At 45.7% G+C, this 15,073-nt stretch overlaps 1 protein-coding gene across 5 annotated transcripts in view; it reads right to left on the bottom strand.

Annotated features, from left to right (window-relative positions):
- The window catches only part of LARP1 (La ribonucleoprotein 1, translational regulator), a 54,422-nt gene extending 43,859 nt beyond the window's left edge, over window positions 1–10,563 (bottom strand). For 2 of the 5 annotated variants that reach the window (XM_072630808.1, XM_072630805.1), the window contains exon 1: window positions 10,109–10,562. In XM_072630808.1, the coding sequence (XP_072486909.1) occupies window positions 10,109–10,514 (406 nt within the window). In that variant the 5' untranslated portion in view covers window positions 10,515–10,562. Of the gene's footprint in view, window positions 1–10,108 lie in introns of all 5 variants that reach the window. The other 3 variants (XM_072630804.1, XM_072630807.1, XM_072630806.1) reach the window with 2 other exon arrangements.
- Between the last annotated feature and the right edge of the window lie 4,510 nt (window positions 10,564–15,073).

Genomic DNA, 15,073 nt, shown 5'->3' with positions numbered 1-15,073 from the left:
ATTTCAGCTACTCAGAGCTAAAGCAAGAAACCCAACAGAGCAGCCCACTCCCTGCCCTAAGGCCATGCTTTTAAACCACAAGGTCCAGAAGAGGAAGGCAATATGGTGTAATGGAAAAATTGCTGTGACTGGCCAAGTCACTTAACCTAGGCTTCAGTTTCCTCATTTGTAAAATGATTTTGGACTAGATATTCTCTAAATCAGAGGGATCAAACGCCTAAAGGCCCACAATCCCAAGTACTTCTTCAACCAGAATAAAATGTTAAGTGGGAAAATAATTAACAAAATATACAATAAGAATGTTATTTTTTAAAACTACAATATGGGGCCCATAGGGATCCCATTTAGTAGCACCCATTTCTATTTGATTTTGATACCACTGCTCTAAATGTACCTAGATATAAATCACTGACCCTACCACAGATAACCTATGTCTTCAGCTGGGTAATGCCTCCACAAAGTAAGATAAGGTCTCCAATTACAGGAGCAGAGATTTCTGGGGCCAAACGATAGCACACCTATATCATCTCCAAGGCTTTGGGACAATCTTGGGTTATATCAAGGTTTAAGCAAGTGTGATCCCTCAGTCACTGAGTGACAAACACCACGGGGGAGCTGAGCTGGGGAAAGGGTCAAAAAAAGTAGACCTAGAAGGTATGTCAATCCAGAATTTATTCTAAGACAAGTGTTTTATTTTCATTTTCAGTTCCAAATTCTTTCCCCCCAACTCCTTCCCACTGCCCACTGAGAAGGAAAGAAATATGATATCCTTTATAGACATGAAGTAGGACAATGGTCCTTAACCTTTTTATGTCTTAGGGACTCCCAACTTTAGCAATTTGCTGACACCTAAAAATGCCTTCTCACAATGTCCCCCCCATAATGTTAATGTTAAAGACAGAAAATGTGTAAGATTTTGAAGGAAACCAATTATATTAAAAGTTATCAAAGTTTTTTCTTAAAACTATATACAAGTTCACAGAATCCAGATTAAGAACCTCTGCTCTAAAATGCTGAGGGTTTCATTAAGCTGGCAAGTTTCACCTTCTATGGGACTTTTTCAACTAAGGTCTGGTCAGGATAAGAAACAAATCTATCAGCTTCCTCTGCTCTCAAGACTTGGCTCTCTAGAGACACTATAAGCAATATAGTGATATAGAGCAATATCTAGTGATATAGAGATTTTTCACTAGAATTTTGCATTGATCCAAGTTCAACCCTCCTTCCCAGGGTCATCCTAACCACCAATAAACATAAATCCAGCTACAATGCATATACCCATTAGACTGCAAACTTCACAATGGACTACTCCTAAATAACTTTTTTATCTCACTGGCACCCACCATAATGCTGTTAATAGCAAGCATTTGATGAATATTTAAAAGTCAGAACAAAATAGAACCCAAAAATATTTTCTAGACTGAAGTAATAACATAAAGCAGGAAAAGACACTTTGGTTCTAGGACCCCAGGCTTGCTAGACCAGACCTCCAAATTCCTCTTTCTTACTTCACCTCAGTATGAATGCCCCAACTTTGACTCTATGTTCCTAGAACTTTGGCTTAGCCAGGCACTGTCCATATTAGTCCCCAAAGTTAACAGGGAGCAGGAAACAACATCTGTACTCACTTCCAGAAGAGGGCATCACAGTGGCACTCTGACAGCCTAGTACCAAGACCAACAGGACTCTGTGCCTTGGACTTCCCTTCTGAAGATTAGATACATTACAACTAGATCAGCTAATTCTGAGTGGGACAAACATAAAGCACTGAAAAAGTGTTCTACAGTCCTGCCTGCCTGACCACAGAACACAGACTACACCAAGAGTCAGAAGGGACTTAGAACTCTGCCTGGTCACTGGCATGTATCAAGTTCAGGCTTAGAATTTGGAATATGAACAGCCCAATACGATTTTAATCCAAGGATAAATAAATAGGTCCTTTTCATGATGTATAGGAAGCATTTAACGAGTTGGAGCTTCTATGTTTCTTGAGGACTCACCTGGTTGATCACCCCAAAGAGCTTTAGGAGAGCTTGCCTAGTTTCCCTCTAAAAGAATTGGAAAGTTCATCTTTTAGGTACTACCAAACTAGTCATGATCCTTACCAGTTGTGGAGAATGGGCTACCCCCACTAGACATTCTGGAACAGGTAAGACCAAAGACTTCCGTGGAGCTAGAGCTACTAGCCAGAGTCAAAATGTTAACACTGGTCCAAGCCTGAGTCAACTGACCCCAGGTCAAAGGAAAGGCAGCTTCAGGGTGTGACTGTACACAGCAGGTTTTACCTTTGCAGCAGAGGGAAACCTATGGAGCCTTTCATCAAAGGTCAGACTCTGAAAATGACTTGGAAGCTTAGTGAATGGCTCAACAAGTTAGCAGGAGTACCTCTGAGAAAAGGCATAGCAGAGAGGGTCCCCAAACAGCCTCCGTGAAAGCTGCTATTGCCCTAATTCTTGAAGGATGGAGATGTGAGGAAGGGTCCTTATAAAAACAACCCTCTCTCCCATATACACAACTCATTTTCTGTCAGGGGCCACATCTGTTGCTGGATGCTCACAACCCCCCAAATGCTAGGGCTTCAGAAACCCACCTTTCCCCATTGAGGCCCAGTCCCATGTTCCCCTACAGCAGGTTGCTACTGTGGGACCATAGACACTCCCCTCGCCACCCTCATCCCATTGCCAACACCTGAATATTCTTTGGCAGGGTACCAAGTTTTGCTTTTTTTTTTAAAGCACTTGAGAAGGCTGCCTTCCTAATCATACTAACTGGCTCCTAGCACCAGATAAACCAGCACCATGTACCAAAGGCACATTTGTACTTTTTCTTCTTTCTAATACCATGATCCAGCCTTCTCTCCTGGATTTGGGAATCCCTGCCTAACTCTCCCGTACTTTCCAAGTCACTTCCCAGAGCCTCAGGAAAGTGAGGGAATCTCCATTTAACTTCCTACCACAAGGCATACAGGATGCACCATCTTTGAAAATTATAATAAAAAAACGCACTCCTCTATAGTCCCTCATTTGAGTCTAACAACAATCTTTTCAGGTAGGCACTAAAGCTATTATTGTCCTTATTTTACAGAGGAAGAAACTGAGGCAAAGGGAGGAAAAGCTACTTGTCCATGGATACACAGCTAGTATCAGAAACACTATTTGAACCCTGATTTCTTGATCCCATGGCAAGTGCTCTATCCACATGAAACACTTCTCAAAGAGAACAGTTGTTTTCAGTCCTGCTAACTTGAACTTTATGCATTATGGACCCTAGGACATACATGGTGGGTGGCTCTTTATAGAAAAGACTTTTGAGATCTCTTAAGCTTTCCTGTCTCCAAAATGATCAGAGATCACTCTCCTGGCTCACAGACAGGTAGTGCAGATCTGGCACAAATAGCAAAAGTCTATGTCTCTTGAGCTCTTCAAATTTCATAGTGGAGAACATGGGATGAAAAACCAGGGAGGAAGCGAAGACTAAAATTTGCTCTCTGGCATAACCTCAGCACCCAGGTCAGAAAGTGAGAACTTGTGAGAGATCAGATCCAAACTTTCACACTGGAGCCTTAGGTAATGAACTAAAAATTGGGTTTTTCAAAGCTGATCTCAAAAGAATCCCTAGCACAAATCTAAGTACAAGACACCCTCAGCTCTGCAAGGGGCTAAAAACAAAGAACGACTTTGGTAATGGGACAGAGTTCTAATAAGAAAAGAGGTATGTGGAAAACCTACCACTTAATGAGTGTGAGCAAATATTTTTCTCCTCCAGGTCTCAGTTTCCTCATCTGTAAAACAAAATGTTTACAGTCCCAGGGGTGGGGGGGACTCAATAAAAGGATGTGTTCTGTAAAACTTGAACTAGGTCAAAAGGTCACACCTGAGGACCTAGAAGGCCACATGTGGCCTCAAGGCTACAGATTCCCCACCCCTGGTTTAGACACAAACTTGTAAGGACCAAACCAAGTTCTCTGTGCCCTGCTTGTCTGTTCAAATCTGCCACAATGTTAAGTGTGAGCCCCTCCCCTCCCCAAACACTGGTTTTGAGGTTTAAAAAAAATTAAATTCTTTATATAGTAGATAACCCCCAGAATTACTTACTTGGCTTTTTAAAGAGCACAAAATCACATTCTCCAAACTGGCAGAGACTTTAGCAGGTCAGAGTCTGACTCCATGTTACAGCTTAAAAAGACACCAAAGCTCAAAAATAGCACGACTTGTCCAAGGTATCTGAAGCAATAGGTGACAGAGTTGGGAAGTAGAACCAGACTCTAATCCGATTTTTCATTACACACACTGTGGCTCAGATTCACTGATATGATATTAAAGGACAGCAACAGTAAAATGTTTACTCCTACCTAAAATATCACAAATGTGATCTATCAGGGGTAGGAATAAAGAAGAAAAAACTCCAGTGACTACAGTTCACCATCACAAATGAAATGCTGGTAATCCTAATCAGTGCTTCTCCCAACCCCAATACAACAAAGAACCCGTTGGTATGCAGATTCACTGACTGGTCAAAATTCACACATGTTAACACTGGCCAAAGATTTCCTTCAACTGGACTAAGTTCACACATAGAAATTATTTTCCTAATACCCAATTTCAAACTAAGTTTAACTACACAATCTCTTCACAGATTAGAAAGTAGCAAATTACCAATTTTTAGAATTATTAAAGAGATATTATGAGATGAGCCCAACCACTTCAATTTAAACATTTTATTAAGTACCTACTCTGTGCAGAGAAGGTACTCTAATGTTGGGGGGAGATTCAAAGATTAGATAAATATATTAAATAAGAATCCAAAACAAAATTAGGAGAGGTACACAAACTGCTACCTGGGGCAGGCAAGGGAGGGATGAGGGAAGGTTTTATACCTCCTTTTTAAAGGTTTCATTTTTGCTTTTCCTTTTTTTTTTTTTTTACATCTATCATTTCCTAATGCTTCCCTTGCAACAAATTAAATATAAACCAAAACAAGAACAATGGACATGCCTAAAAAATGTATACTTCATTTCATTCCTGAAGTCTACCACCTCTCTACCAAAAGGCAGGAAGCCTGCCTCACCATCAGTCCCCTGAACTTATGACTGCTTTCTACACTGATCATAATTCTGAAGTCTTTCAATCTTGTCTCCCCTTATATTACCGTGGGATTCATACACATTGTTCTTCTGATTTAGTCAGTGCAGTATAGAAAAAACTATGTTTGAATTCAGAAGACTTGACTTTAAATCCTAGCTCTGTAACATTACCTTACACAGGTCAAGTCACTTAAAACATCCAGGCCTCAGTTCCCATTATGTGTAAAATGAGAGGACTAGACCAGATGACCTCGGTAAAGCTTACCATAAATGTTTCTAGTTAGCAATTTACAATCCTGTGATTCACTAGAGAAAGCTTCATGGAAGAAGGGGCATGTGAGCTTGGTAAAGAATGGTAAGGTTGGGAGGCAGGAAAACACCAGGTGTCTTCTGGGGATTTTGAATAGTCCAGCTTGACTTGAAGAGGTAGGCAGTGTCAAAGAGCTGATAAATGACTTGTCCAGGGTCACATCAATGAGTTACAGTAGAGTCAAAACTAGAACTCAGATCTTCAAACTCATAATTCTAATATTCTCCAATTCTGTACCACCTTAGCAAGGTGATGTGAAATGAGCTTAGAGAGAGATTGTCATGAGGTTGAAGCCTTCTGAGCCATCTTACAGTCCAACTGCTTTTTGCTTTATTGGGGATGGGGAAGAAGACAAGGTAAAAAGAGGAAAAGACAGCTCAGAATACAGCATTTGGCAAAAGATTCCTCATTAGGAGTTCCAGCTCCCTGTTCATACCAAATATACACATTTACATACATACACACACACACACACACACACAAATATCGCAATGTTGTCAAGTCACCAAAACCCACCTAAAACATACAAAACGTTTCCAGGTATTAAATGGATCCTTGGAGTAAGGACTACCATAAACTTAGCACCAAATCCAATAGTAGAGATGAGTTCAGCTGATGCCTTCTAAACCACAATTGGAGGTTATGTTTAAAATCATATTTCCTACCTCTGGGAAATGGGAAAAGAGGAGCTGTCCAGATTTTTTTTTGAGGGGGGAGGAGTTTGTTAGACTAGGGGGTAAAAGTTTTAGCTGAGGCTGTAATCCAATCTAGATTCATGTTCCATTTAGGATATAGTATGTAAACCACAGAAAACTACAAAAAAGGAATAGTACTAGGCAATTTCGCTACAACACTCCATCTTAGGAAAGCAATGTGTTACCATACACATTGTAAATTATTATGAGGAACGGAGGTAAGGTCTCTAGATGCACCTGTGGATTCTCAAAAATTAACTATATAGGGAGTCACTGTAACATATGCATGGAAAGGTCTCAATTTCAGCCTGGCTTTCTTCTATTCCGCCAAAGTACCCTCTGAATCTCCACAACTTGGCACGTGGAGAGGGAACAAAATCTAATTTTGATACTAGGCTACTAAGTATAAGATAATTAAATCAACTTTAAGAACACATATTAATAAAGCATTAGAACTGGAAAGGTACTTAAGATGTCAGAACTAAAGAAAACTTGGAACAGAAAATCTAAGAATTGAGGATGTTAGAAATAATTTACTGTCAATTGCTTTATTTTTACAGATTCAAAGGCCAAATAAGTTAATTCTTTGGGTTATCTGAACCATATCCTCTGTTTGGATGGTTAAACCAAGACCAGATTTTATTTTCTAGGGTACAATCTTCTAAATTCACTTCCTATTTCAATGAATATTCACAGAACTAAGTGTTAGGATTTTTAAGGTTTATTTAGATAGTATACTTTGATTTCACACATGAGGAAAGATTCCAGAAGAGAAGTGACTGGCCCAAGGTCATAAGGCAGTTAGTGATGGATCAGAAGTTCAAACCTAGGTTTCCTTCTTTTCATGTAAAGGAAATGATGTAGAAATACAACTCTTTAGAAGTTAAAGTGAATAATGGTGAGTTTACACATTTAAATGAACCTGGATACAGTTACATGGGAAAGTAAACTGCAGACAGGTATTTGACCTTAAAGCATGTTTCATTACTCCTTAGGGTGCATGTACCCTCAAAAATACTACCAGAGCCAAACCAGTGAATAAAAACAGGCTTCTACAGCAAGCTTTGGAAAGTTTGCAGCTTCAAGTCTGCATTCTGTTCTGCAGCTTCCAAAAAGCCAGAACATGAAAATGGTATTAATGCAGTAACTTACCCAATAATCTATGAAACTGCATTTAAATTCTATCAGCGTTAGGTCTGAAGGACACCTCAGAAATCAATCAAATCCAATCCTAATAAAAACTCAGGAAAACAAGCCCAGAGACATCCAGTGACTTGCCCAAGGACACAGTGGGTCAGAAACACAGCAGAATTAGAACCCCAGAACTCCATCTTTTTCCTTAAAATATGCTGCTTATTACCTATGTGACCAAAGAGAGACAAGGCAGTATATTCTGAGAGCAACATGAGTGCAGTTTACAAAGTACCTTCTTCACAACTACTCCATGCCCCAAGAAAGACAAATATTATTCTCCACATTTACAGATAAAACTCAGATTAGAGGGTTTTATTTAATTCTAGTACCGCAGCTATCACAGGCAAGAAAGCCAGGGCTTGAACTCAGATCTTCTTATTCTATGTCTACCACATCATGTATGCAAAAAAAAAAAAAAGGGTATATACTACCTACCAACCCAAATCACATTTTCTTTCTCCTACAAAATATAGAATTTTCAAAACCACTCAATCCCAGGTTCCAGGAGGTATTTTGCATCCAAACAAGGTTTTAGTTTTAAGCTGAGTGAACTGTCTCTGCGTAAAGACAGGATTTTGCAGTAGTGTCACTGCTTCCACTAGTGCTACAGTACTACAACTGGGATTCCAATGACAGAGGTAACAGCTCAGAAACCCATCTGACCAAGATTTGGTTTGAAAGGAATGTCTATTTTCCCCCTTGTTAGGGGAAAAGCCAGAGCCAGGCCGAACATTTCCCATGTCAACAATGGTGATGACGCACCATTTCAGAGGGCATCAGCTTTCACAAAATGCCAGCACATGCACCTGTAGGCCATCTGACGTTGCACACTGGGATCTAAAATCCAGAAAGCAGCCTCACCATTAAACAACCTGGAGTCTGATGCACATGGCTACCAACCATTCCCCTTTCCTTCAGTGATCTTTCTGAGAGTCCATTTAGATCTCTTTTCACCTTAATGTGTCCAAACCTCTTAAGGTCCCTCTCTCTCATCCCCTGGGTAGAGATGATCTTAAAGAAAATGGAGGTTTCCAAATACCTTTTGCATAAGAGCAAACTCTGTAAAGGGAGGGGGTTAAACACAGTTTGAGGTATTGTTAGTAAATCCCAAATGAACCCTCCTCCAATGAAGCAACCTTAAGAGAAATGTCATTGCAACATTCTGATCTAAGGGCTGGCTTTTCAGTTTCCTCCAGGCCAAGGCCTCATGCCAGCTGAAGGAGGGCATGCTTTTTACCTCCTACCATTTGACTTCCCTGAGGCCCTAAGGTCTTCCCCTCAACTTTCTGTTCTAGATTTATGAACAGGGGAGAATTATCACCATCCTAGATGGGAGAGAGCCAGGAAGACTAAGGGGGTGGGAGGTAAGTCCCTGCCCTTCCAGTCACCATTTCTGAACCAAGCAGAATACAATACTGAGTGACCCTGCTCTGTTTAAATAGGTTGTGAGCCAGGGGGAAAAAACCCAAAACGAAATGGGACGGCTCAGGCACCCCGGGGGAGAGGGTGAAGGTGAAAATCGAGGCCATGAGCTTCTGGTCCAGCACAGGCCCAGTCCTCCCTTTTCCTTCCCTCTTGGGACACAGCAGCCCAGCTCACGGAATTCGGTTCCTAACTGCGGTCTAGTGGGGAGAGGAGACCCCACCCCAAAGGCTGGGGGAGATGAGGGGAGGGCACAAGCGACGGGCTGAGCCAAGGGGATGTTGGCCCCGATCACATGCAGCTTTCGACAGGCAGGCAGACAGGCAGCGAGAGCAGAGAAACCACGTTGTCTTTACTGCAGTGGAATGCTGGGAAGGGGAGGAAGCTCACTGAGACAGACAGAGACACACAGAGACAGAGAGACACACACACACACACACACACCCCCACCCTCGCCCGGCCCGGCCTTCTAAAATCGAACCCTGCAACTGGGCCTCGAATCCCTCCGAGCCCCGCGTGGCCGCCCCGCGGTCGCCGACCTGTCACTCACCCCGGCACCGCCCGGCAGGGCCCCCACTTTCACTGCCCTCCGCCACCTCCCCCCAACGCACACCCCACCCCTCCACATTTCCACGCCCCTCCAGTCCGGCTCCCCGGCAGGATATTTCTGTATGTCACGACCCAGCCCCAAGAAGAGCCTATAAAAATTACGTATCTGAGCCTCTGAAGTAATCACACACACACACACACACACACACACACACACACACACACACACACGTGCCTCACCATAACCTCAATGACACGTAGAGTTGGCTTTTTCCAATCCCCCCCATCCCCCCCAAGGAGGGCACGGGTCGGGGGTCGTCTTATCCACCAACCCAGAGACCAAACACTCTACAACTTTGAAATCCAGAATCCATATTTGTAGCTCTAAACTCGGCTCGTTCTGCCCAGGGCACGCTTACAATACAATCAATGCTGCAACGCTCGACAACTGGGGTGCGGGGTTCAGGAGAATCTCTTCTTTCTCCCTCCCCCCGCAGGCCGGCAGTGTTCAGTGGGGCGACGGCGAACGAGAAGAGGAAAAGGGCCATAGGCACCAGAAAAGTAGTTTTCCTCGGGGCTCGAGGCCTGCTCCTCGCCGCCGCCGCGCCAGCTGCTGCGGCCCCGGCAAGGCCGCTCCGTCCTGCCCTCGTCCGGCCCTGGACCACTACAAAGCCCGGGGAGACGCCCGGGGCCTGCGCCATCTCCCCGGGAGGACCCCGGAGGCTGGCGGCTGCCAAGACCCTCCGGGAAGAGAGAATCATGATGGAGTCCCCGCTCCGCCCCCCCCCCCCCCCACGCTGCGGCCGCGCGCGGCGAGGAAGCACGACCCGAGAAAGAGAGGAAGCAGGCACCCACCTGGCGGGGACTGTCCGTTCACGGTGACCAAGGCCGTCGGGCCCGCGTTTTTCGTCCACGGATTCACCTTGGGCGGGGGGGCCTCGACGAACTCCCGGCGGCCCGGCTCGCCGCCCTCCTCGCTGCCGCTGCCGCCGTCACTCTCGCCCCGGGGCGGCGGCGGCGGCGGCGGCAGCTGCAGGCTCTCCCTCTCGGCTGGGGGGCCGTCGTCCCGGGGAGGCTTGGCCGAGCCGAGCGGCCGAGGGGGCCGGGAGCCTTCGTCGCCGCAGTCCAGAGGCTCTCCCTTCCCCTCGGGCTGCGGCGTCTGCTGCGGCGGCGGCGGCGGCTGCTTCATCACCAGCCCGCCGTGCTCCTCGGCCTGAAGGAGGGGGTTGCCGGGCGGGAGCGACTCCACCTCGGTGGCCATGGGAGCGCCCGCCCCCCCGAACCGAAGCCCCCGCCGGCGCCGCGGCAGCCTCGCCCCCACCCCTCTCGCCCGCCGCCGCCTCAAACTTTCCTGAAGCTGCTCGGCCTGGCCGCTCTCCCCTCTGGGAAGGCTGTCTCAAGGGGCTGCCCCCCTCACAGTCCCTGGGGACCGGAGCAGGAAGGGAGTGCTGGGGGAGGGGGGACTCGAGCCGAACAGCCGGGCGCGGCCCCCTCCCTCCCTCCCCGTCGGAGGGAGCAGCCGAGAAGCCCAGGCCCTGAGCGGCGGCGGCGGTGCCGGGGCGGGGGGGGGGAACCCCTCTCTTGCCTCCTCGCCCGGGGTCGTAGGTTCCCCCCACCACCCCCACCCCTCAAGGCCTGGGGGCTCTAGTCGCTGCCTCTCCCACTCCTCTCCCTCTCCTCTTCCCCCCCGGGGGCAGCCCGGGCTCCCCGCTCTGGGCTGCAGCAATATGGAAGGGGAGAGCGGAGCGGAGAGGAGCAGACCACGCGATCGGCGGGGGCGCGCTTCGCAACGCGGCGTCTCTGGGACGGGAGGGGAGGGGATGCGGTCGGGGACGGGGACGGGGTGGCGGGGGCGCGCGCGCCGTGGCCCGGCCCCTGGGACCGGGGGCGAGGAGCGCGCGCGCACGGCTTCGCTTCCCCTCACTCCCGACTCCGTCCCCACCCCCTTCTCTCCCTTCCCTCCCCCCAAGTCTTTCTGCTCCTGTTCCCTAGTGGGGGTGTGGGGAGAAGGGGAGGGCTCCGACGGGACGGGGGCGAGCACGTGCCTGATGCAATTCGGAAAGGTGGAAGGAGAGGGGGAGCGCAGGAGGGAGGGGGTGCGGGGGAAGCCGGGGCGGGGCGGGGCTCTCTTAAAGGGCCCGCCTGGGGAAGCAAGGCCGCAGGTGGAGCACATGGAGCTGGGGCCATGCGGCGGCAGTGCCGGCTTGCTTTCGTTTTTTAGGCGGGGGACCGTAGAGCCGTTGGTGGAAGATGGAACTGCGAAGGAAGAGTGCTGATGAACGCCACCCGGGCTCACAGGAGCTCTGCTGGCTTAATTTGCTTGGGCCTGGCAGGGTTCCCCCCGTTCCCAAACCCAGAGCTCCTGGCCTTCCCTGCCCAGCCTGGTGACCTTGGAGAGCCACTTTGCCCCCACGTGCCTTAACCTCCGCGCAGCTTTCTGCGCTAGCACGGACCCAAGGGAAGAGGAATTCCGTTAAAGCGCTTGGGAAGCCAACGGAGGTCAGCCTCTTGGCTGCTGGTGCCACGGACCTTACCCTGCGGGGGCAGGGGAACGGGCCCCGGGGAGGGAGGGCCCTTCCTGTGCCCTTTGGAAGGGAGATTTGAATGCTAACCCACGTGGGCCAGCGCGATGCTCTCTGCTTCTGATCATCTAAGCCAAGGGAATGACCAGGTTCTCGTTCTCTACAGAATTGTTCTTGATCGTCAGTTCAGCCGGCTAGAGGAAATCCACATCTTTGGGGAAAGGGGACATGCCCTTTAAAAAGCAGAGCATGCCGCAGAAAATCAGTACAGGAAGAGACCTTACAACATGGACTGCGCAGCTAGGAAGCTGCCTTGGCATATGGAAGCCTGAATAATTGTACCATCTACTTACTTGCAGAACACTGAGCTAGGCACGGAGGGTGCCGAGAGTAATTAAGACACACTGTGTCTAGCCCCCTGTGCAATTGGCTGTTGAATAGGAAGTCGAGAGATAAAAGCACAGATAGCAATGAGATAAATACAAAAGAAAGGGGCAAAGCAGTGCCCTTTTGAGATCTGGGAAAAATAGTTACTGGGATCAAGGAAGGCTTCATGCAGAGTAATTGAGTTGTGCTTTGAAGGATGGCTAGAAATTCACCAGTGGAAAGGAGGAAGGATAAGCTAGGCATGGGCAAGAAAGTGGAAAAATACAAGGTTGCTAAGTCCTGGGATCTGACTATAACAGTACAGAAAGAAGTCATGGTGTCACTTAAAGATGGTGTGGTTCCAGATTGCTGAGAGCCTTGAATGCTAGGCAAAGGGACATGGCCTTTACTCAGAAAGCAGTCAAGGGCCGCTGGAACAATTTTGGTCAATAGTGATTCAGCTGCACCTACCCAAAGCAAAATTATTCTATCAACAGTATAAAATGTCCAGTGGCCTCTATTGCCTTCTGAGTACAATTCATATACCTTTGCTGGCATGAAGAACCTTATTTGAAGTATTTGGTGATGTAAATGGATAGAGCAGAGGCCTGGGGACAGGAAGGCCCTAGTTCAAATTAGACCTCAGACACTTATTGGTTGTGTGACTCTGGACATGTCATTTGTCTTTGCTTTAGTTTTCTCATCTGCAAATTGGAACTAATAATGACACCGACCTCCCAAGGTTATTGGGAGAAGCAAACGAGAAATGATTTGTAAAATGCTTTGCAAACCTTAAAGTAATATATCAATACGAGGTATTATTGTTCTACATTGTGGGCCCTCCGAATTTTTCAGGACATTTACCTTATGCTTTGCTCCAGCCAAGACGGACTATTCTTAGTCCTTCCCAAACAGCCTAAGTTTTCTTACTGAAGTTCCATATGCCTGGAAGTCCATTCTAGCACCTTTTTCACCAGCTGCATTTCTTCCTACTCTTTTGAGATACTTAAAACCAAACACTGGTTCCTTTCTGAAGGCCTTTACTGACTCCTCTAGTCTAGAACAGCATTAGTGAACATTTATGAACCCTAATGAACATATATGTTTTTGTATCATATTTATATATGCTATACATTATACGTTATATACATTATACTTACATATGTTTGTGTGTGTATCGCTCACACAGCTAGTAAGTAGCAAAGCTGGCATTTAAATCCAGATGTTTTCACTCCAAATCCAGGGATCTTGATGTGAAATTAATGGTGTTCAGTTTGTAAGAGAAACCTAGAATTTTGTCTAATTAATATATTTGCTGTTGTTGAATCATTTCAGTCATGCCCTATTCTTTGAGGCCCCATTTGGGATTTTCTTGGCAAAGCTACTAGCATAGTTTGCTATTTCCTTCTCTTCAGGAAAATAGGGTTAAGTGACTTACCCAGGGTTACACTACTAGTTTTAGGTCAGATTTGAACTCAAAGATGAGTCTTCCTGACTTCAGGCCCAGCACTCTATCCTTTTCGATACTCCATTCTGTAATAAGAAGGACCTAAATTATTTGCTCAGAATCACTCAAAAACATTTGTCTTGTCATCTTTATGTATAAGGCACTGCACAGCTTTGATTTGATTAATAATAAAAGCCTACATTTCCACAACACCGTGGAAATGAGTATGTTATCTCCTTTGTTCTATACAATCATCCAGGGTGTGTAATGTGAGTATTGCCACCCCCATTTTACAGATGAAGAAACAAGCTCAGAGAAGTGATTTGAATAAGGTCATAAAACTAGAATGACACAAAGGTCAGATTAGCGATTGCAAATCTCATGAATCCATGTCTGGTACCATTTCTGCTGTATCAGATAAGTTAGATATGTGTATGTATATGGATAGATAGATATAAAGATGTATGTATGTCTGCTTTACAGATCTCATGTGCTACTAGATCTGTAAGATGTTTTAGGAGCCCCAGAAACAAGCAACTAGGTGTCGGAAGTGGATAGAGGACTGGGCCTGGAGTTAGGAAGACTCATCTTCCTGAGTTCAAATCTGGCCTTGGACACTTAGTAGCTGGATGACCCTGGGCAAGTCACTTCATCCTGTTTACCTCAGTTTCCTCATCTGTAAAATGAGCCAGAGAAAGAAATGACAAACCACTCCAGTCTCTTTGCTCAGAAAAGGGTCAAGAAGAGTTGGATATGACTGAATAACACCACCAGAAAGGGTGACCTCAAAGAGGCAAGAAGGTATTAGAGACCTTTTTGTGTAGCAGAAAGAGTTAGAGTTGGTAGACATGAGTTTGAGTTCAGGATCTGCCACTTATTAATTTTACTATGGGCAATTAATTTAACTTCCTGGACCTCAGTTTATTAATTTGTAAATCGAATGAGTTGGCTTGATAATAAATATCAAAGATCTCTTCCTCCTATAATGTTCTGGGTTTTGGTTTTTTGATTGTTAGTTGTTTTTTTTTTAATGTTCTAAGATCCCTTCTAGCTCTGGTGTTCTGTCATGTATGTTTTGTGTCCTAGTGTCCAATACTAAAACTTTATGATCTCAAAGCAAATACTCCTCTTAAACAATTATATTCTAATTTGTACTATACTATACTTAACTGTGTTAACTATTAGATTATAATCTCCTTTTGAGGGTAGTCAGCTTGTCTTAGAGGTGCTCAATAAATGCATTTTGAATTGAATTAAACTGAAATGCTATCTCTCAAAGCCACAAACCCCTGGCAAATTGCATGGAATTGTTGACCTAGAGATTTTTAGTCCTAATTACTGGTTATTCTCTGTGCTCTTCAAAAGAAGGGAGATGCTCTATTTTGCAGATGAGAGTACTTAGGGACAAGAGGGATGTAAAGTGATAAGTTAGTTCAAGGTCACATAGCAAGATAAAAAGAAAGGCAAAAACAGATTCAATTTTGC

This window comes from Notamacropus eugenii, chromosome 1 (assembly GCF_028372415.1).
Source record: "Notamacropus eugenii isolate mMacEug1 chromosome 1, mMacEug1.pri_v2, whole genome shotgun sequence".
Lineage (NCBI taxonomy): Eukaryota > Metazoa > Chordata > Mammalia > Diprotodontia > Macropodidae > Notamacropus > Notamacropus eugenii.
Note: the sequence above shows the minus strand (reverse complement) of the source record. Positions and strands in the feature narration are given on the sequence as shown.